The sequence below is a fragment of the Peromyscus eremicus genome, chromosome 19 (genome assembly GCF_949786415.1).
Source record: "Peromyscus eremicus chromosome 19, PerEre_H2_v1, whole genome shotgun sequence".
NCBI classification, from domain to species: Eukaryota; Metazoa; Chordata; class Mammalia; order Rodentia; family Cricetidae; genus Peromyscus; species Peromyscus eremicus.
In genome coordinates, this window is record NC_081435.1 from 44451774 (window position 1) to 44474434 (window position 22661).

General features: G+C 45.3%; 2 protein-coding genes and 1 long non-coding RNA gene across 3 annotated transcripts in view; 2 read left to right on the forward strand and 1 right to left on the reverse strand.

The window, feature by feature from the left end:
• Phax (phosphorylated adaptor for RNA export) overlaps nt 1–4992 on the forward strand; it is a 13247-nt gene extending 8255 nt beyond the window's left edge. The window contains exons 4-5 of the mRNA XM_059246335.1: nt 2521–2604; nt 4586–4992. Of these exons, the coding sequence (XP_059102318.1) occupies nt 2521–2604; nt 4586–4855 (354 nt within the window). The 3' untranslated portion in view covers nt 4856–4992. The remainder of the gene's footprint in view (nt 1–2520; nt 2605–4585) is intronic.
• LOC131895803 (uncharacterized) lies at nt 1536–14445 on the reverse strand. The gene is made up of 3 exons (XR_009375277.1): nt 14335–14445; nt 13394–13488; nt 1536–1811 (listed from the first exon to the last, which is right to left on the reverse strand). It is a non-coding gene; the product is annotated as an uncharacterized LOC131895803 (long non-coding RNA).
• Spmip10 (sperm microtubule inner protein 10) lies at nt 6082–12820 on the forward strand. The gene is made up of 3 exons (XM_059246337.1): nt 6082–6213; nt 8944–9052; nt 12504–12820. The coding sequence occupies exons 1-3, from the start codon at nt 6128–6130 to the stop codon at nt 12711–12713; spliced, it is 405 nt and encodes a 134-aa protein (XP_059102320.1). The 5' UTR covers nt 6082–6127; the 3' UTR covers nt 12714–12820.
• Nucleotides 14446–22661: the final 8216 nt, after the last annotated feature.

The following is a 22661-nucleotide window of genomic DNA, read 5'->3' on the forward strand; positions in this document are numbered from 1 at the left end:
TCTTTGAATAATTGAGTGCCTACTTTGTACTGAGAGATGTTGAGGTTGAAGACAAGAAAAACTCAGTTTATTGCAATAATTATAATAGAGCCAGGCCTGGTGACACATGTGTATAATCCCAGCACATGAGAGGCAGAGATAGGAGGATCACTGAGTTGGCCTACCTAGTAAGGTTCAGACTCATCAGCTTACATAGCGAGACCCTGTCTCCAAAAAAAAAAAAAAAAGGAAACAATAAATAGTGGCCTTTGAAATGGCTAGATGGGTAAAGGCATTTGCTGCCAAGCTTGATCTGAATTCCTCCCTAGATCCACTCATGGTGGAGTCATGGCATGGAACAGCCTGCCAGCTTCTGCAAGTTGTCCACTGAGCTCCACATGTATGCATACCTTTCTTGAAAAAAATTAATGTAAAAATTTTTTAAGAGTAACAAATATAATTTCGAGTGTATTGACAAGTCTATGCACTAAGGGGAAATAAATAGATCAAATGAAGGTGTAAGGAAGAGGGCGGAGGTGTGTAAATAAGTGGTCAGGGTAGAGATCAGAACAGGCTTAAAGGGCAAAGCATTAAGTGCTGCAAGACTAGGCCATGTGTGTGACAGCGTGGACGCCGGGAGAGGCACTTGCTAGGCCAGAAATGCTCAAAGTGAGCAAGAATGTGCCGTGGGTGCAAAGTTTGGTAGGATGCCAAGAATACTCAAGGTACTTGGCACTTCAGTGTGATCGTTTCAAAACTAAAAAATTGTTTTTGTTTTGTTTTTGAGATGGGGTCTTTCGGGGTTGGGGATTTAGCTCAGTGGTAGAGCGCTTGCCTAGGAAGCGCAAGGCCCTGGGTTTGGTCCTCAGCTCTGGAAAAAAAAAAGAAAGAAAGAAAAAAAAAAAGAAAGAAAGAAAAAAAAAAGAGAGAGATGGGGGTCTTTCTATGTATCCTTGGCTGCCCTTGAACTCACTATGTAGACCAAGTGGCCTCAAACTCACAGATCCACCTGCCTCTCCCTCTGAGTACTGGAATCGAAGGTGTGCACCACATATCTGGCTTAAAACTAAAACTTAAAGCAAGAAAATCTACATTGGACTAAATAAAAAGGTGGGCTTGAACCTTGTACATGTTGACCTGATCTCTTCCTGGTGCCTGATAGGAACAAGGGGGTCTTTGTGGTTGAATAAAATTAACGAGAGAATAGGACATAAGATGTCTTAGTTACTGTCCTAGTGCTGTGCTAAAACACCATGACCAAGGCAACCTATAAAAGAAAACATTTAACGTGGGACCTAGCGTTTCAGGTTGGAATCTGTGAGTATAGTGGCAGGCAGGCATGGCACTGGAGCAGTAGCTAAGAGCTCACATCTGAAGACAGATATGAGCAGAGAGAAACACTGGGACTGGCCAGATCCCCAGTGTCCACCAGCAAGGCCATGCCTCCTAATTCTTTCCAAACAGTTCCACTAACTGGCACCAAGCATTCAAACATGAGCCTGTGGGGCCATTCTTATTCAAACCACTACATAAGACTAGAGAAGAAATATGGGCAGGTTCTAGTGGGGAAGAATTTGTGCTCAAATTTGACTTTTACTTTTAATAAAATATAGTTCTTGGAGGTCTTTGGTTGAAGTGCACATTTCATTCTAGAATATGCCAAATCAAAGTTTCACCTCTTGCTCTGTGAGCTAGTGTCCTTCTCCGGGTCTTTTTACATAGTGCTGTGTGTTTCACATTTCTGTGCTGTATTTTCTGGTGGTTAGCTGGCCTCCATGGGTAGTCTGAGGGTACTGACTAACACTTGTCAACTCAAGAGGACTGTGGCATACCTTAAGGGAAAAATTATATTCAGTAAGCTCCATTTAATAATGATTTGTAATGCTTTTGGTCATTATCCAGTATCAGTGAATCCGTAAGTGTGTGCAATCAGTTTGGTTGGTTGATTTTTAATTTGTTGTCATTTCGGTGGTTGATTAAAACCCGGTCTTGTGCAAAATATGCCCTCTTCCACTGAGCTATACCCTTAACCCCAACAGATTGTTTTAAATAAAGTGTCCTTAAACAGGACTCAAGTTTGCCCAAATCTAATGTTATATTACATCTAGAGCTGTGTTTTAATATTTGCTAATTCAGTGTTTGTGACTACTTTATAGAATATGTCCATCATGAGTGGTGGGAAGCAGCAATAGATACATATATCTCAATGTATATATTTAAATCTAAAATTCTTAAAAAAAAAAAAAAAACAAAACAGAATCAGATCTGGGTTTCAAATCTGGTACTGGCTGTCTCCATAAGCATACTTCTATTCAAATATGTCCTGGTTGTTCATGGAGCCCGTGGTCTGGGAGCTGGGGTTGTAGCTCAGTGACTGGGCACTTTCCTAGCATGGCAGAGGCCCTGACTTCTGTCTCAGCACTGTTAAATAAATAATCAGTCTTCATGTATGAAATTGTCAAAGAATAAATTTGAAATATTCTCAAAAAAATTGCCCATGGAAGTGTGTGTAGTTTAATTTTTTTTCATTCCTTTTCATAGAATGGTAGTCGAAGAAGAACACCCGGTGGAGTTTTTCTGAATCTCCTGAAGAACACTCCTAGCATCAGTGAAGAGCAAATTAAGGTAATGACAATGCCTGTGTCCTTAGGCCCACACTTGTAATCCCAACACCCAGAAGCAAAGACAGGAGGATGGCTGCACATTCTAGGAAAGATCCCGTTTCAAAAGATAGAGGGGAGCCAGGCATGGGAGTGCACACCTTTAATCCTAGCCCTTGGGTAGAGGCAGGGGCAGGTGGATCTCTGAGTTTGAGGCCACCAGAGTTACATGAGATCCTGTTTCAGAAATAGGAGAAAAAAGATGCATAGTCCTTTTTGGACTTCTACTTAGTCTTTCTTTTCTTTTTGTTTTGTTTTGTTGTTTTGTTTTTTGTTTGTTTGTTTGAGACAGAGTTTCTCTGTTTAATAGCCCCAGCTGCCTTGGAACTCGCTCTGTAGACCAGGCTGGCCTCGAATTCACAGAGATCTGCCTGCCTCTGCCTCCTGCGTGCTGAGTTTAAAGATGTGTGCCACCACTGCTGGGCTGGTCTAGCTTTTTGAGAATCAGTTTTAAGAACATGCAGTAGGGCCAATGAGAGGACTCAGTGACTAAAAGAGCTGGCCACTAAGGCCTACAACCTTGCTGGGAGCTATCCCCAGCTATGGACAGGGCTCAGCAGAGGACGTAAGGAGTCAGCCATGATGGTCGGGAGAATCTTGCAGCCCTGACAGACTAGCAGCCAGAGTGCTTCTTTATTTATACAGAATTTAGTAAGCAGGGATATATTCATGTTGTTCCAAAACATCGATCATATCATTTTTGTTCTTGGACATGTGTTTCACTCCCTTTTGCTCATCATTAATAAACTATGACAGAACAGAGTTATCATTTCTAGTCGTTTCCCTTTAAGTTTTGACACAATTGATGAAGAGTTAACATTTTTACTTATTAACCCATAACCTAATTTTTAAGAATCTAGAGGCATATGACAGCCTGTTCTCAGGCTGGTAGCTCTGGTTGCTACAAGAATGCTAGACCAAAACAAAATCTTCAAGCCAGCCCGGGCATATTGCCATGTCCCAAGCAGTGTATCATTAACTCTTAAAGGTCAGAGTGCCCAAGAAAAATCCTCAGGCCAAAGCTGCTACAGCTATTCAAATTCTGGCATGGTAACTTCAGCTAATGTAACTAACTTTGTTGCTGTACATGTCACGTCATTGCCTAAGTGTACAATGGGAAGAGGCTTGCTGAACTGTGACCAGTTCTTATAGCCCACCGAATCTTGTTGACCTTTTAAAGTTTCCTTTGTTTTCATTATCTTGTTCCTGAGTAAGAACAGGGACAAATGTTTCATAGCCTCATGAAGAGACCTCTGGCTTCTTTATGTGTGTCACAGCCTCCAAGGCCTAAGGAAGACCTTCCAGTAGATAAGGATGTCTCCTAAAAGTGTGTGTATGTGGAGGGGGAGTATGTTCAGGACTTGCCTGGGGAAAGTAATACTCCTGGGAGAAGGCATAAATGATTCGTAAGAAATTTTCCATCAAGCCAATATCCCTTTAACTGCCATCTTTCCAGCCCTACAATAATATTTTTGAAGAGATGGAATTGTTGTTACATTTTGCAAGTAGCATGTTCTTACGTAGGTTAATTTCATTTCATAGCACATATATAGTTTTGTAGTCAGATATAGTTAGGATGTTTCAAAGTTAGTAGTAGTAAATCTTTTATTCTCTGTGTGTGTGTGTGTGTGTGTGTGTGTTATCAGTTACAGTTTATTTAAATTCTAAACAAAACTTTCCCGTGGTCGTTTCTTTTAGCAAACACATATGTGGGATGATGTGTTCTGGTAGAATAAGCATGGCCTACCTAACAGTAGATTGGTTTCGAATGTAGCAGTTGGCACTTAATATCATGAACTCTGTTCTGATAGTGAGATTACTAGTACTTTTTTTGTGAGAGAAAAAATGACTATAAAAGTCCCGCCTCACCTCAGTGTACCTATAACAAATAATATGGGATGGTTTTTGTTTGTTATTTTTAGCCAATTTTTTTTTTTTAATTTCAGGACATTTTCTACATTGAAAATCAAAAGGAATATGAAAATAAAAAGGCTGCCAGAAAAAGAAGAACACAGCTATTGGGGAAAAAAATGAAACAGGCTATTAAAAGTTTAAATTTTCAAGAGGATGATGATACATCGCGAGAAACTTTTGCAAGTGACACTAATGAGGCCCTGGCCTCTCTTGATGAAGCCCAGGAAGGAGCTGGTGAAACCAAGCTGGATGCCGAGGAAGCCATCGAGGTGGACCACACTCAGGATTTGGACATCTTTTAGGCACATTTTGGACATTTTGAAGAATAAACCTTTGTAAAAACGTCGTTTCCATTTCTACTGAGGTTGCTGTACTATGCACTGAATCTGGAGGAAGGAGAGAGTTTCTGTTTCTGCTTGAAGTAAAAGTGTATGTGGCAGTCAGTGTCTTTGATGGCAGTGTTTAGAGATGGATGGCTGTGGCTGACAGGCGTACAGCACGGGCTTTACTTTTCACTCTGCTGCATGTACTGACTGGTAACGCCTCGTTCCACCTGCAATCACTGTCCAGCTCACTGTTGGATGCCATAAGAAGCTTTTTTTTCCTGATTTATCTTTGTGCTGAACTATGCTTTGATTTCAACACATTCCATTAAAATATGCTATAATATGCATAAATTGTCAGCTCTGACATCCAGTTGTTCCTGCAGGGTGGGCAGGGTCCTTCTGCCTCTGCCTAAGCAGTGCTGAGATTATGGGTCCATGCCACCATGCTCTACTACTTTTTGGCAATTTTTGATAAGAGCTATTTATTACTGTGTGCATGAGAGGAGAGGGAGAGTGAGGGGGCCGTGCATGTGGCCCCAGCATGCTTGTGGTGGTCTAAGGACAATTCTGTGGAGGCAGGTGTCTCTTCCCCTTTAAGTGGGTTCTGGGTTGTAAGGCCTACACCTCAAACATCTTTATCTGCTGAGCCATCTCACTAGCCCCTTCTGAGCACTCTTAAAGACAGAAACTTAAGTCTGTACAGAAGCTGCTTGCCGTTTGTTTGTTGAAAGCAAATGTCAGAAGCTTTTTTTCTTTTTGTTTTTCTGAGATAAGATCTCAATATGTAGCTCTGGCTGTCCTAGAACTCATTATGTTGACCAGGCTGGCCTCAGATTCCCTATGTAGCCAATGATGGCCTTGAATGTCTGATCTTCCTGCCTCTTCCTCCCAAGCCCTGAGATTACAGGCCTGCACTACCACACTTGGTTTACACAGTGTTGAAATTGAACCTCAAGTTCAGTCCTGCTGAGCAAATACCACCAACTGAACTGCATCCTTAGGTTCTAATCCAACCATGTTTTCCTGTGTCTGTCAAATGTGCAGGGTCTCCAAGTACTCTCATGCTTTAATCGATAATGTTTTTCATGAAGAGACTTAGAGACACTGAAAATAGCTCTGAGCTGCACATTCCTGGCTCCCAGTGGTTGCTGTGGCGTTAGCAGGATGATTGTTACATCAACAGCAGCAGTTTCATCAGAACTAGGCTGTATGAGGTTCTAAGTGAGAATTCTGTCATTGCTGCCAGTGATGGCTTTGGAAAAAGATGCCTGTCCCACTTCACCGAAACTGGACGACAGTGGTGCAGCAGGGAACGAATCTAAGCCTGCCAATAAGTGAGGAGGACCTCAGGGTTCTGGGTTGGTGGGTCATTGTGTTGTCTTAGACACAGTGCAGGGGCCTCACAAGCTAGGCAGGTGCTCTACCACTGAGTCTCATCAGCCTCCCCTGCTACACCCCCAGGACAGGCTCTCATGTGGTCCAAGCTGGCCTTGACCTTCCTGTAGAGCTGAGAAGGACCTTGGACTCGATCTGCTTCCACCTTGAGAGTGCTGGGGATACTGGTGTGCACCACCAAGGAGTGCTAGAGATAGGACCCAAGCTTATGTATGCTAGGCAAGCTCTCTACCACCTAAACTGTCAGCCCCTTAAAATTGTTATTTTTCTGTTTTTTTTTTTTTAATTTAAAAAACCATTACTTATATGTATGTATGTATCTGCATGGGTTTATGGGCAAGCACACTGGTATGTGTGTGTGTGTGTCCATGTGTGTGTGTGTCCTTGGAGGCGAGGAGAGGGTATTAGATGTGAGGGGAACTGGAACCATAGGCAGTTGCCCAGTGTGGGTGCTGGGAATTGAACCCCTGTCTTCATAACAATATTCAAGTGCTCTTAACTTCCCAATCATCTCTGCTGCAGACTTTTTTTTTTTTTTGAAAATAGGTTCTTCTCTCACACAGTACACTCTGACCACGGTTTCATTTCCCTCCATTCCTATCTACCCCTCATTTTCCCTCTCCCCAGATTTTTTTTTTTTACTCCCCCTCGGTTTCCTCTTAAGAAAAGAGCAGGTCTCCTAGAGAGGGCAGCCCAACAAAACAAGATACTGGACAAAGCAACCCAATAGGAGGAAAAAGTCAGGAGCAGGCAAAAGAGTCAGAGATACACCCACTCCTGCTGTTAGGAGTCCCACAGAAACATCAAGCTAACAACCATAACGTGCAGAGGACCCGATGAAGATCCATGTGGGCCCTGTGCTTGCTGATTCAGTCTCTGAGCCCATGTGAGGCCTGTTTAGTTGAGTTGGTGGGCCATGTTTGCCTGGTGTCCTCCATCCCCTCTGACTCGTACAGTCTCTCCTCCCCCTTCTGAGACAGTGTCTCCTTCAATTACCCGTGCTGGTCGGTAGTTTGTGAGGCCTCTGCCTCGGTCTCCCAAAGAGCTGAGATCACAGGTCTGTACCACCAACCCTCAGTGAGTCCTGGGGTTTCTGTTGCTGATTTGTTGTGCAATCTGAGACATACGAGAGCACAGTAAATTTGAGTTTTGTCTTAGTTACTTTTCTATTGCTGTGAAGAGACACCATGGCCAAGGCAACTTGTAGAAGAGTTTCTAAGAAGCTTGTGGTTTCAGAGGATTCGTCCATGACCATTATGCCAGGAGCATAGCAGTAGGCAGACAGGCAGGCAGGCATGGTCCTGCAACTGAGAGCTCACATCTCATAAAGAAGCACAAGGCAGAGAGAGAGAGAGAGAGAGAGAGAGAGAGAGAGAGAGAGAGAGAGAGAGAGAGAGAGAGAGAACTGGGGATGGCAAGGGCTTTTGAAACCTCAAAAGCCTACCCCCAGTGACACACCTCTTCCAATAAGACCACACCTCTAATCCTTCCCAAACAGTTCTACTACTGGGTACCAAGTATGCAAACATCTGAACCTATGGGGGCCATTCTCATTCGAACCACCACATGCTTCTCCTTAGCATTTATACAGAAAGCTTAATGTTCCATAGAGAAAAGTTGATGCAGGGATAGTGAGTCCATATATATATATATATATGGATATATATATATATATATAATATAGAGCTTGGATAAATCCAGAATCCAAATTAGTCTTTCCCTCCCTCCTTTTCTTCCCTTTCTCTGGCTGCATATTCCCTTTGGACAATTCATAGGTATGAAGCAAATTGCGGTGTACTATATTCACTCTTCAAACTAAACTGTAGGGCTAGAGGGATGGCTCAGTGGTCAAGAGCAGCTGCTGTTCTTCCAGAGGACCAGAGTTCAGTTCCTAGCACCCACACTGAGCAGCTCACAACTGCCTCTAGTTCCAGCTCCAGGGGCTCGAATGCCCACTTCTGGCCTCTGAAAGGCATCTTGGCACACACACACACACACACACACACACACACACACACACACACGCACGCACGCACACACGCACCAAATCAAAATCAAAATGTATGTACATTTGTAGGTGAAGTTCACATACCTAGCCCTAACTTGATTTTGGTGATACTTGGGTTGGTTTGTTTGTTTTGTGGAAGGGTCTCACTCTGGCCCTAGCTGGCCCAGTACTCAATAGATAGATTGGATGGTCTCCATAGCAATCTTCTAGCATCCCAACTTTTGGGATTAAAGGCCTGAGCTCCCACGCCCAGCTGGCTGGCTGCTGAGATATTGAAAGGGCTGGCTTGCTGTTGGATGCACCTCAGCAGCAAAGCTCTCTGTCCTGCAGGTGTAGGATGTAACGAACACAACTGCATCCATTCCTTAGAGCAGTGGTTCTCAACCTTCCTAATGCTGCGACCCTTTAATATAGTTCCTCGTGTTGTGATCCCAACCATAAAATTATTTTCATTGCTACTTCCTGTCAATTTTCTACTGTTATGAATCACAATGTAAAAGTCTGTGTTTTCCAATGGTCTTAGGTGACCCCTGTGAGAGGGTCGTTTGACACCCCGCCCTCCTCCACTAAAGGGGTCATGGCCAACAGGTTGAGAACCGCTGTCTTAGAATGACGTGGACACAATTTAACTTAATCTCCTTTATCCTTTCCTAATCTTCAGGTGTGATGACGTTCACTTGCCACGGTTCTCAATAAAGCAAAGCATGTTCCCATCACGTTACGTTATGCCTTGGAAAGAAAACATGAAATTCAGGAATGTGAATCTGCAGGTATCTTCTCACAAATATTCAGGTTAATGCCTGCCTATGGCTGTTAGAGATAATGGTGCTTTCCACCAAGCCTGATGGTCTGAGGCTGACCTGTGACCCACAGGATAGAAGGAGAAAAATGATTCCTGCAGGTTGTCCTCTGGCCTGTGCACACAGGCTCACTAAATAAACGTGATAATAAAACTAAAGCCAATTTAGTATAATCTCTAAGACATGTATAGCTATGCAAAAAACCATTTTCATGTATTTTCACATATGCATGTAAACAAAAATAACCCAAATGCAAACTTAAAATGGACATGTGACAGCATTTGAGGTCACATACACTCACGTGCAGGGTTGGAGGCTGAGCAGGCGTAGGTGTCGTGAATAGTGAAGCTACAGTACCGGAGCTATGTTTTTAGATGATGCTGACTGTGCAAGCAGAGAGCCATAGGAAGAGCTGGGCTGGATTGACAGGTTAAGACTTGCCCACTCAGTGCTACTAGCCAGCCTGAAAACGTTTTCCAAATTCAGGTTGACCATTATAGATCTCTTCTTTTCCCTCCCTCCCTCCCTCCATTCCTCCCTCCCTTCCTCCCTCCCTTCCTCCCTCCCTTCCTCCCTCCCTCCCTCCCTTCCTCCCTCCCTCCCTCCCTTCCTCCCTCCCTTCCTCCCTCCCTTCCTCCCTTCCTCCCTCCATTCCTTCCTCCCTCTCTTTATCCCTCCCTCCCTTCTCTCCCTTCCTCCCTCCCTCCATTCCTCTCTCCCTCCCTTCCTCCCTCCCTCCCTCCATTCCTCCCTCCCTCCCTCCCTCCATTCTTCCCTCCCTCTCTCCCTCCCTCTCTCCCTCCATTCCTCTCTCCCTCCCTTCCTCCCTCCCTCCCTCCATTCCTCTCTCCCTCCCTCCTCCCTCCCTCCCTTCCTCCCTCCCTTCATCCCTTCTTCCATCCCTTCCTCCCTCCCTCCTCTCTTTCTCTCTTCTCTTCCTCCTCTTCCTTCTCCTTCCTACGACCCCCTCTCAAACTGAGTCTCAACTCTGGAGCCCAGATTCTCCTAGAACTCACTATGTAGCCCAAGCTAGCTTTGAAACTCATGGCTATCCCCCTGCCTCAGCTTCCCCCATACTAGGATTACAGACATGAGCCACCATACCTATCTAGTAAGTTATTTCTTTAAAGAGTTAAAATGTATTATAGTATAAATAATTTGAAAATTTCAATAGAATAGTTAATGTTGAATAGGAGTATGTTTTGGCAAGATGAAAAGAAGTCTTAGAAATTATATTTACATGGGATAAAATAAATTATAAAACATGGCTCAATTATTTCCTTAAAAAATGCTCATGCACAATGCTATAAAATAAAAAGTTATGTTTTCCTTGAGATATATGGAGGGTTTTGTTTGTTTTGGTTTAGTTTTTGTTTTTTGTTTTTGAGACAGGATATTTCTGTGTAGCCCTTGCTGTCCTGCCTGCCTCTGCCTCCTGAGTACTGGGATTAAAGGCATGTACCACCACCACCCAGCCTGGAATATGAGTTTTTAATCTAATACTTAAAACAAAACAACAACAACAAAAAACCTAAAGAAATTAAAACACAGGTATGAAATGCCAGTCTACATACACTTATTATTAAGACTTTCTTCAATTTTGAGGTGTGTGTGTGTGTGTGTGTGTGTGTGTGTGTGTGTGTGTATTAAAGCCTTGTTGCATATTCCTGGCTGTCCTGGAATTTGCATATAGACATGCTGGCCTCTAACCAGATGCACCTGACTCTGCCTCCCAAATGCTGGGATTAAAGGTGTGTACCACCGTGACTGGCTTTTCTTCAGTCTTAATATTGGGATCTATTTTATATAATTTGATGGCTTAATAAATAGCATTGCAGGGTCTGGAGAGATGGCTCAGTGGTTAAGAGCACTGGCTGCTCTTCTGGTGGACCTGGGTTCAATTCCCAGCACCCACATAGCAGCTCACAACTATCTGTAACTCCAGTTCTAGGAGGATCTGGCACCCTCACACAGACATACATGCAGGCAAAACACCAATGCACATGCCATAAAAATAAATAAATTAGAAAAAAAATGATTGATATTGCATGGTCACTACTTTTAACTACCTTTTTCACTTATTAGAAATACAAGATACAAACTTTATGAACTGAAATTGGAAACACTGAGTGTATTAAAGAAGCTCACTTACTGTTGTTATAAAAAGTATGTTTCATTCTGTCTTTCTACTGCTGTGAAGAGACACCAGGGCCATGGCAACTCTTTTAAAGGAAAACATTTAACTGGGGCTGGCTTACATTTTCAGAGGTTTAGTACATTATCATCATGGCAGGACATGGAATGTGTGGAGGCAGACATGGTGCTGGAGAAGGAACTGAGAGTCCTACATCTTGATCTGCAGGCAACAGGAAGCGAACTGTGTACCACACTGAGCATAGCTTGAACAAAGGAGACCTCAAAGCCCTGCCCCCCACAGTGACACACTTTCTCCAACAAGGCCACACCCACTCCAACAAGGCCACACCTACTCCAACAAGGCCACACCTCCTAATAGTGCCACTCCCTGTGAGCTTATGGGGGCCGATTACATTCAGACTACCACGCATTTATTTTATGTGTAAGCGTGGGGGGGGGGGATGCTCTGGTTGGTTCACCATGTAGGGCCCAGGGACTGAAGTCAGGTCATTAGACCTGACAGCCTCTGCCATCCTGAGCCATCTCCTCAGCCCCTCTTTTCCTTGTGTTTGGTTTTGCTTTTATTTGGGCGTGAGGTTGACCCTTCAGGCTTTCCTGTGGTGCTGAGCACACCGTACCACTGAGCTGACATCTGCAGCAATTTTAAGGGTGTTTCACTTTTACAATGTAGTTTTATGTGTTCCCAACAATTTTTACAATATTACCAGTGACTCCGTATGTGTGTGTGTGTGTGTGTGTGTGTGTGCAGAGTTCTACCTTAAGCAGTTACCATGAACTATAAAAAGAGAATGAAACGAAATAGCATGCTCACACTAACTGTTAATACTCTTATTAGCTTATTCTTCCTTTTCCATTTTTCCTTAGATGCTGACACACTTACATAAATGTAATTTAAAAATTAAAGAGAAAAGAAAAAGCCAGACATGGTGGCACACACACTTAATCTCAGCACTTGGGAGGCAGAGGCAGGAGGATCTCTGTGAGTTCAAGGCCAGCCTGGTCTAGATAGCAAGTTGCAGGCCAGCCAAGGCAAGCTAGTGAGATCCTTCCTTTAAAATAGAAGGGGGGTAAAGGTAGGGTAGGGATCTGGAGAGATCGCTCAGCAGATAAGAGTGCTGGCTGATCGTCCAGAGGACCTGGGTTCAATTCTCAGCACCCACAGTAGTAATACATTCTAATACAGTCACTTGAGTCGGAGGAAGAAAAGAAAAAGTCTTTAAACCTAACATGAAAATGACGTTCAGCAGAGTATTTTCTCTCTCAGCAAGCAGATGCGTGTGGGATCTATGCTGGCCCCTTGGAAGATTCTCTGTTCTGGGGTCACAGTGAGCGGCTTTGCCATGGGGAAGATCGGAAAGTCATCATGAAGAAAGGCCCACCGGAGATAAAGATTGCCGACATGCCTTTGCATTCGCCTCTCTCCAGATACCAGAGCACCGTGATCTCCCATGGCTTCAGGAGGCGACTGATCTAATGGGCTGACCTGGGTGCAGCGGTGTGCTTGCCCAACACACATCTTTAGAGGCTCAGGGTTCTAACCCTCATTACTACTAAAAAGAATAAAACGGTAAAGTAGTTCAATCTCTTGCCCTCTCTTGGTTCTGGTGCTTAATTTAAGCTCATCGCATTTTGCCTAAGAGTTTAATTTGTTTAACGATAATAAGTCACTACCGTAATATAGAGATCTTCGAAGCTTTGGAAAGGGCATCAGTTCTGAGACTAAGGTCAGGTGAGAGAGGAAGGAAACTGCTTTTCTGGTCGCATTTCACTCCAGGTGGATAAAGAGCAACCGATGGGCCCAGCCTACTGTCATGCGGTCCCAGCCACTATGAATCCATAGGTGCAATGGAGCCGCCATGTCCGGCCAAGACTGTTTTGCAGCAGACATCCTCCGGCTTTTACAATCTCTCCAGCCCATCTTCTACTTTGATCTGAGTGTTAGGGAGAGGAGAGATGATACGGATGTCCTATTTAGACACGAGCTCCACAGTCTCTTGTTCTCTGCACATTGACCAGTTGTGGGGCTCTGTGTTAAAAAGAAGCTTCTCTGATGAAGGTTGCAGAGGTTGCTTACCCCCATGGCATGTATTCCACCGTAGTAGCAGCAGCGGGCATGTCTTACAGGGCTCATACCTGGGTAAGATTGTTGCTTACCTCTCTTCTTTGGCACCATGCATAGACCCTCCCAGGACTCAGAAAGCTAGCCAGCTGTGATGAAGCTTCAGTACCAAGCTCAATTTCTCCACGTCCTGTGATTCAAGTATGTGGTGTATTCAGCAATGAGGTTTTTTTTTTTACCATCAACGTCTGGAGGGTAACTGAGAACAAAGGCAATAGCTTGTAATATTAGGGGGAGGTGGCTATGGGACCTTGCTGAACAACAACTTGAAAAGAGGTCACCCATACTTGGAACTGGGTTATTTGATAGCCTGTGGAGATCAAATGCAGGTTGTTGAGCTTGAAGACCCTGTAACAAGCATGTTTGCCTGCTAAGCCATCTCATCAGTACTGTTCAGGGGATTTCCCTGAAGGTACTCTGTGACTGCCTGTCTGTCTGTCTGTCTGTCCGTCCGTGTGTGTGTGTGTGTGTGTGTGTGTGTGTCTCTCTCTCTCTCTCTCTCTCTCTCTCTCTCTCTCTCTCTCTCTCTCTCTCGTGTGTGTGTGTGTGTGTGTGTGTGTGTGTGTGTGTGTGTGTGTGCTCTCTTACTTCCTTTTTCGGGTCACCTCATAGTGTGGGACACATGATGCCTAGCTTTTCTTCCACTTGAACCCCATGTCCCTTACTGCTCTCCCACCCCAAGGCCCAGCCATGGCCTCGAAAGTCACAAAGCTCTCTTTCTCCTCATACAGCTCATTCTGAAGGGTGGTTGGTCTCGGCTTCCTTCCCACCTCACCGCCATTCTCTGTGCTTCTGTAATATCACTGAGCACTGTGGTGGGGGTAGGAGGCAGCTGGTTCTCTCAGCTCACTAACCTAGGAGCACCAACCTTAGGATTTGAGCAAGGGTGAAGGAGGTGCTATTTCTCTCTGGGGCTCTGTGCAAGGGACAGCTTCCATCCCATGAGTTAGACTTAAGTACAAGAAGGAGGCCCTACCTCTTGGTCACTTGTTGGGAGTTGAGAAACAGGTTCAGGGAGTTGACATCCTTCTTGTCATGGAAAGTTAATGTCACCAGTGCACTATCAGAAACATATATGAACACTCGTGTCTTTCTATAATGCCAGAGTTTATTGAATAATAATAAATTTTCAAGGTATGGAGGTTCCAATGGTAAATATATATATATATATATATATATATATATATATATATATATATATATATATTCTGATCTTAATTACCAATATTAACTGTCAGCTCATCATCTATCACGTGTCACATAGCAAATCTATCTCTTTATATGGGTTATAATATATATAACTACAAAGGGCTAAAGTGAGAGGTCTCAGAGGTAAATAAGGTCTGTATTGATAAGACAAGAAACCCAAGCCCAACTTCAGGGAAAAGGCTCAAGTGGCCACAGCTGTGTGCCAAGGGATTGAGAGCAACAGCTGTAAAGCTGAGTCCAGCTGCAGAAGTGGAAGGGCAAGATCAGGTCCTGATGAAGGACCAGGGAGACAGATGAATGGCAAGGAAAGACAGGCAAGCAGGCAGGCCAAAGATGGCAGTTGACTGAGTAGGGCCACATCAACAGGAGGGACAGAGCCTTGCCGAACACCGGGGACAGTCAGGAGTTCTCTGCTTGTCAGTTCACACACATACACACACACACACACACACACACACACACACACACACACACAGACAGAGATACAGACAGAGATGAGAGAGAGACAGACAGACACAGACAAAGAGAGACAGAGATGAGAGAGAGAGAGAGAGAGAGAGAGAGAGAGAGAGAGAAGAGAGAGCAGGGGAGAGAGAGAGAGAAGGTATGATCTAAAGATGACTGTGAGGGAGGGGTCTATCTTCAATGGCCTCCAAGCCTGCCAATGCCTGTAGCTGTCTAACAAGATGACAGGTCGGTGGGAGGGTCTTTGCCATCTCAGTGCTGAGTGTCCACCTCTTCATGGAGTCTAGGAGGAGGAGTTGTAGCTTTTTCTTGGCCTGGTGTTTGCTAAGTCCATGGGCCTGGTTTCCCTAAAATGATTGGAATACATCCTTGTCCACTGGCAGTTCCAATTCTCCATGAGAAATGCATAGGGCAGAGTCTTGCTGCTTGCAGTCTGTGCTGCATGTGGTCCCAGACAAAAGGTGTTTACATGTCCACCCAGGGGCACAGCCATCCTCCTCCCTCAAAATGGAGTCAAACACTGCTTGTCAAATCGAGTTTCCTAGAAGAAGTACAATGTGAAAAATCACACCCGGGGGATGGTGGCGCACACCTTTGATCCCAGCACTCAGGAGGCAGAGGCAGGCGGATCTCTGTGAGTTTGAGGCCAGCCTGGTCTACAGAGCGAGATCCAGAATAGTCAAAGCTACACAGAAAAACCCTGTCTCAAAAGAGAAAGAAAGAAAGAAAAAAAGAAAGGAAGGAAGAAGGAAAAGAAAAGGAAAGGAAAAAGAAAAACCACAGTTTTACACAGTATGCAGTAACTGAGGGCGGGGTCAACCTTACTTCGACAAGTCGCCATGTGACTAGGGCTGGGGAAGGGAGGCTGGGGAAGGGAGACTGGGCATCATCTCTGGCTGAGTCTGTCAAGTGTCCATCACAAGCTGGAAGGGATGAAGGAAGGGGTGGGTTCTGGTCCAAGTGTCTTCTGAGCCTTAGAAGATTTTATTTTCCTAAAAATAAAACTTTCTCCATTTACTCTGTACTGCCCCCCAAGGTCATGTGGTTTCTCTTTTCAGTTATCCCTAGTAGTGAAGAAAAGGTTTACATTATCACCCTAGAAGTAGAATTCCTTTTTTTTTTTTTCCCAGACAAGGTTTCTCTGTGTAGCTTTGCGCCTTTCCTGGAACTCACTCTGTAGCCCAGACTGGCCTCGAACTCACAGAGATCCGCCTGCCTCTGCCTCCCGAGTGCTGGGATTATAGGTGTGCGCCACCACCGCCCGGCAACTTATGCTCTTTCTAATTTAAAAAAATTTATTAAGATATTCTTTGACAGAGGCTGGAGAGATGGCTCAGAGGTTATGAGCACTGGCTGCTCTTCCAGAGGTTCTGGATTCAGTTCTTAACACCCAACCACATGGTGGCTCACAACTATCTGTAATGAGATCTGGTGCCCTCTTCTGGTGTGCAGGCACACATGCAGACAGAACACTGCATACATAATAAATACATAAATAAATCTTTTTTAAAAAACAGATATTCTTTGACAATTTCTCTTTTACGCTCACAACTGCCTGTCACTCCAGTTAGAATCTAGCCTCTGCTCAGGCCGCAGTGTCGGTCCAGCTTCCCCATCCCTTTCCAGATACTGACAGGCAACTCCTGAGTCCCCACCGTGCCTGGGCCAGGCTCTCACCTGGGAGGTGAGTGAACACTGAAGCCACATATCCTGATCCACATCCACTTCCCTGCCTCCTGCCTGGGACTCAGAGAACTACTGCTGTGGGATGGGCTGTATGTCAAGTGTGTTGCTGATTGGTCAATAAATAAAACACTGATTGGCCATTGGCTAGGCAGAAAGTGTAGGCGGGACAAGGAGGAGAATAAAGCTGGGAAGTGGAAGGCTGGTCAGAGAGACAATGCCAGCCGCCACGATGACACACAGCATGTGAAGATGCCGGTAAGCCACGAGCCACGTGGCAAGGTATAGATAAATAGAAATGGGTTAATTTAAGCTGTAAGAACAGTTAGCAAGAAGCCTGCCACGGCCATACAGTTTGTAACCAATATAAGTCTCTGTGTTTACTTGGTCGGGTCTGAGTGGCTGTGGGACTGGCAGGTGATAGAGATTTGTCCTGACTGTGGGCCAGGCAGGAAAACTTTAGCTACAAACTACTTTCTGTGGAACTTTCCTCCATCCTCAGACCGCTGTAAGAGACTCCTTCCTCCGCCCCATAGGCTCTGACATTTCCAGAAACCTCCCCATGCTGTTTTTCTCCAGGGTTGAGACCCCAACTCTCCTGGAAGCCCTCTCCACTGGGTTACCTCTCTGTCTGTAGTGGCTTTAGTGACTCTTCTAATCAATTCCTTACTCCCCAGCAACCCATCTCAGTGTCCTCTTGAAGGCCCTCCTCCAAAACCTAACAAGGACCCCAAGTCCTCTTCTGACATCATTGGGCACTGCATTCATGGCATGAACCCATACATAGACACATGCATGTGCACATAATTAAAAAATTGAAAATGGGAAAAAAAAATCTAACCAGGCATGGTAGCGCATGCCTTTAATCTCAGCACTAGGGAGGCAGAGGCAGTCAGATCTGTGATTTTGAGGCCAGCCTGGTCTACAGAGCAAGTTTCAGGACAGCCAGGACTACACAGAGAAACCCTGTCTTGAAAAACAAAACCCAACCAAACAAACAAAAATAGGTCTTTGGGATGTGTGTGTGTGTGTAAAGAGAGATTTTTTTTTTCTTTTGATACAGGGTTTCTGAGTAGCTTTGGCCATCCTGGAACTTGCTTCGTAGACCACACTGGCCTTGAACTCACCGAGATCCACCTGCCTCTGCTTCCTGAGTACTGGGATTAAAGGTGGGAGCCACCACTGCCCAGCTTGAGACAAATATATCTTAAGGGAGAAAATACTATAGATTGTAGAACACAGATGGTATAGGCAGGGGGATGGGGAATCACAGAGAGGGGAAGTTTAAACAGGGAGGGAGGGAGATGAGAAGGCAGAGGAAATGGGGGGAGAGAGGTAACTAACACTATGGAAGGATGGTAGAAAAAGCCGTATGAAAACCTCCTACTTCATAAGTTCCCTAAAAGAAATATTAAATAAAAAGTTTGGATAGAGTTAGCTTACATGGAGGATAATGTCCCCCTCCAAAGACAGAGGTTATCAGACAAAACTCTCAGTGCCACATATGGATACCTCCCTTCGTTGTGGGGTATCTGATCGCATTGTGAAACTCTGAGACTGTGAAAAAAATTAACCTTGGATCAGGGGGCAGAGCCAGCGACTAGTTGACAGGAATTAGCCATAGAGAGGACGGAGGATCCAGGAAGACGGATAGAGAGGGGACTTAGAGATTTTCAGTCTTTTTGATTTGGGACGAGTGGAGAGACGCTTCTCTTGAAGGATCTCTGGCCAAAAAGGAAGGTCAGTGGTTGCTTCTTGGCTTCTCTGATCTAGCAGGTCTTTACCCCAACATCTGATTCCTGAGTCTTCATTGGTAAATAGAACAATAGAGATTTAGTTAAAACCTACATTGGGTGGCCTTGGCTGAGCCGGTGCCAGAGGGACCAGAAATGTAACCAGGCTGTGGTCTGAGCAGCATGGTGCTGACTGTAGTGGTCGGGCTGTTGTGCTCCAAGCCCAGATCCCCAAAGGATCCCCAAAAGACCAAATCCGATGTAAAAACAGAGAGTCTTTAATACGAGTTAGCTCGGGCCTCTCAGTCCAACTGACACAAGAGCAGAGCAGGAGAGACCCTGAGCGGCATGGGTCCAGGGTTTTTATAGAGACTAGACAAGGGGGGTGGGGCTTGGGGAACTCCAAGACCGCCCAGTTACAGAAATTGGCTCAAGCCCTGGTTAGGAATACCTGGACTGAGCTGATTGGCTCTCTTGGGTCTAGGGAATTGCAACATTGTAGCTTCAGCACCTAGAGTTGTGTCCACTTGTAATTGGCCCTCCCGGGTGGTGAAGTGTTCATGGCTCCTGATAGGCCCTTCCGGGTGAGGTGTTCTCGGCTTCTGATTGGCCCTTCCCTATGGGGCAGGGTGTTAGCTAGGGCAAAAGGTCAGAGGCAGTCCGGAGGCGAGTTGGGGACCCAGGCCTCAGCAGCTGTGGAATACAATTTACATAACTGCTGAGATCAGACTGGACCCTGCTCAGTGTTACTCTATGTTGTACAAACACTGACTTTTCAGGCTGTGCCCTGCCCTGATGACTCCACGTTACAAGCAGCCTTTTCTCTGGTTTGAGAGCAAATGCGGGCCAAGGAGGACTCGGTGGGCGTGTAAACAGCACCACCAGTCTGGCACCACCCACAAGGCACAGGTCGTGAATAACTTACGCTAAAAATAGAAAGGACACCCTCCTAGAAAGTGAATTGGGACCACAACGGCACGTGGGTGTATTTAAATAATAATTAAATAATAGGAGAGCCAGTCCTGAGAACTTACCAGACACACCAGACCCGGGAAAGTGTACAGGTCTCTCACTTTCACTCCACAAAGAGGAGAACATCTAATAATGTGACGGCAGCAGACCGTCATAGGATCAACTGCTGTGTGCGTCGAGGGACAGATAGGCTTGGTCCTTGGCTGCCGATGTGGCCTGTTTAGACGGTCGTCCATTCCATTTGCCCATCTGGACCTGTATCAGTCAGGGTTCTCTAGAGAACTTATGGAATGAATATCTCCCTCTCTTTGTGGCCATTCCATAACACACACGTGCACACACACACACACACACACACACACACACACACACACACACACACGGGGGGGGGGCAGGGAGAGGGAGGGAGGGAGGTGGGGGTGGATGGGGATTTGCTGTGTGACCCAGAGTTAACCTTAGCTGTTAAGAATGGAATAAGAGGCCGGGGGTGGTGGTGCACGCCTTTAGTCCAAGCACTTGGGAGGCAGAGGCAGGCGGATCTCTGTGAGTTCGAGGCCAGCCTGGTCTCCAAAGCGAGTTCCAGAAAAGGCGCAAAACTACACAGAGAAACCCTGTCTCGAAAAACAAAACAAAAAAGAATGGAATAAGAGAATCCATGCTCGCCAATCCTGCTATCAAGGGAAGCTACCGCTGATGAGACCAACATGGCTTATAGGTCTGTTGTTTTATTAATCCTGATACTGCGGAAAAGCACAGACATTTCCGTGTTTGTAACATCACACTCATGAGAACTGCCATTCTGCCCCATCGAAACTTAAGAAACAGCTGGAGTTCCCTACAGAGGACTTATTTTCTACATCTCCTTGATAGTCTGTACATTTATATAAATTACATATCTAAGAAATGAGAGGTTAGTGGCCCTGGGAGTCTAAAGGCTGTTTAGGACAAGTACGTTTTTCACTTATAATCACATGATATGGCCTTTGCCTCTAAAACAGATCTGAGCCAATTAAACCACTTCTCTGGAGCAAACTTTCCCACCCTGCTGAGAATCAATCCAGTACCCTCTCGGCCATGGACCACAAAAGCAAATGCAGCTGCAAATGGAGAAAGTAAAGTGTAGATGTAACCAACCTTCTTATTAAATAAGAAACACAGAACCAATGCAAAGAAGAAAGCCAAGAGGTCAGAGCTAAGAGCTAAAACCTTACCCTTCCTCCTGCAGTGGTCCTACCTCTCCAAACCGGAGCTACCCCTGTGTTAAAGTTTTTATATAGAGTTCCTGTTCTGCCTTCTCATTGGTTGTAAACCCAACCACATGACTGCCTCGTCACGGCCTGTCTGTATAGACCTCCAGGTTTTCCATGCTTGGTATTGAGATTAAAGGCATGTGTATCCAATAATGGCTGTATCCCTGAACACACAGAGTCTTAGCCAGCTCTGCCTACCAAGTGCTGGGATTACAAGTGTACGCCACCACTGCCCTGCTTTCCTATGGCTTGCTAATAGCTCTGACCCCCGGGCAACTTTATTTATTAACATACAAATAACATTTTAATACAAATAAAAAATCACCACAGTAAAGGCTTTGTGTCAGCTTCGATGATAGCCTTTATATTTATGCCACTCAACTGGAGTTTAAAACCTCGGAGGTCACTGAAGCCCAGACAATCTTACAGGAATGAGGAGGAATGGGAACTCCACCCGGCATCTTAAAGAGCCCAAGCCCTCTGTGAAAGGATACCTGGAGTCTGGGAGCTGATGTGAGTTGGGATCCTCCTGTATTCCTAGGACTAGGGAGGAAAAAATCTTGAGTTGAAATGAGCAGTGGACACATGCAGAGACCTCTGAATGTATCGCTCACAGCCAGTGGTATTTATACACTGTGGTTTGAGCCCTCTCATCCCCACAAGCGTTCACGTGTTTGTGGAGAAGTTTGGTCCCCACAGTGTCACTGTTAAGTGATGAAGCGTAATAGGAGTCTTGGGTAGTTGGGCGGGCACCCTCAGAAGAGATTGAGGTAGCACCTGGGGGACCCCTGAGTTAGTTCTTATCAGAGTAGGAACCCTTGAATCACTCCAGTTCTCTGGTTGATTTGTTAATGTTGCTTTCATTGTGAGGGTTCAACTCCAGGGCCTCCCCGTGGTAGGGTGGTAGGCCTGCCTTTGGATAGAATGTCACCCTTGACCGTGCTCAGATTATGAAGCTACTTCCCAGAGGCGGGATGAGTGGGTCTACCCTATCTTACTTTCAGCCTTCAAACTACGAGCTTCATAAAGGAGCTTCTTTCTCTCTCTTCCTCAGTGCTGGAGAGCAAACCCAGAGTTTCACCCATGCTAGGCTAGTGCTCAACCACTGAGCTATGCCCCCAGCCCAAACTTGTTTTTTCTTTCCCCAAGACGTGGTCTCACTATGTAGACCAGGCTGGCCTCTAACTCACACAGATCTGCCTGCCTCTGCCTCTCAGGTGCTGGGATTAAAGCCGTGCGCCACCACGCCTGATTCAACCTTTCCTTTATAAATGTATCTATCTGTAGACATACTGTACAGTAACCAGAACAATCTAGTAGCTTATTTACCCTCTGTGAAGTCTGACTCTGAGACAGAAATTCTATGACATCAAGTTTCCTGTCTGTTCCAGTTTGGATCTGAAATATCTTCCACAGGCAAATGGTTAAACACTTGATCTCAGTTGATGGAGCTATTTTGGGAAGTTCTGGAAACTTTAGAGGAGGGAGACCTAACTGGAGGAAGTAGGTCACTGGGGATGTGCCTTTAAAAGTTTTATCTGGGCTTCAGTCCTTTCTCCTTTTTCTGGTTCCTCCACACCTCTCGCTCCCATGATGCTCTGCCTGAGTTCATGGGGCGAAGAGACATGGGGCCAAACTTCCTGAAACCATGAGTGCAAATACATCTTTGTTCGTTAAACTGTTCCCTCGGGCATGTTAGACACAACTGCAGGACAGTAATTAACTCTTCATCCCCCAGGATTTTCCTTCCATTTCTGTGAATACCAAGTTCTCCTCCAGTGAGTGTCTCCTTTCAGATTGTCCCTTGCCTGATTTCACACTCAGCTCCTTCCTCGCTTCCCTCCTCTACTATGGGTTAGTTTGAGGTTACGATTTCCCTCCCAGCAGAGCCCTAATACACGAAGGCTCTTAGCCCAGTGAGGTCCTTTCCAGTGATTGTGAGTCCCTGGGACTTCCAAACAGCCTGTGGGTATAGCTCTCCTATACTATGA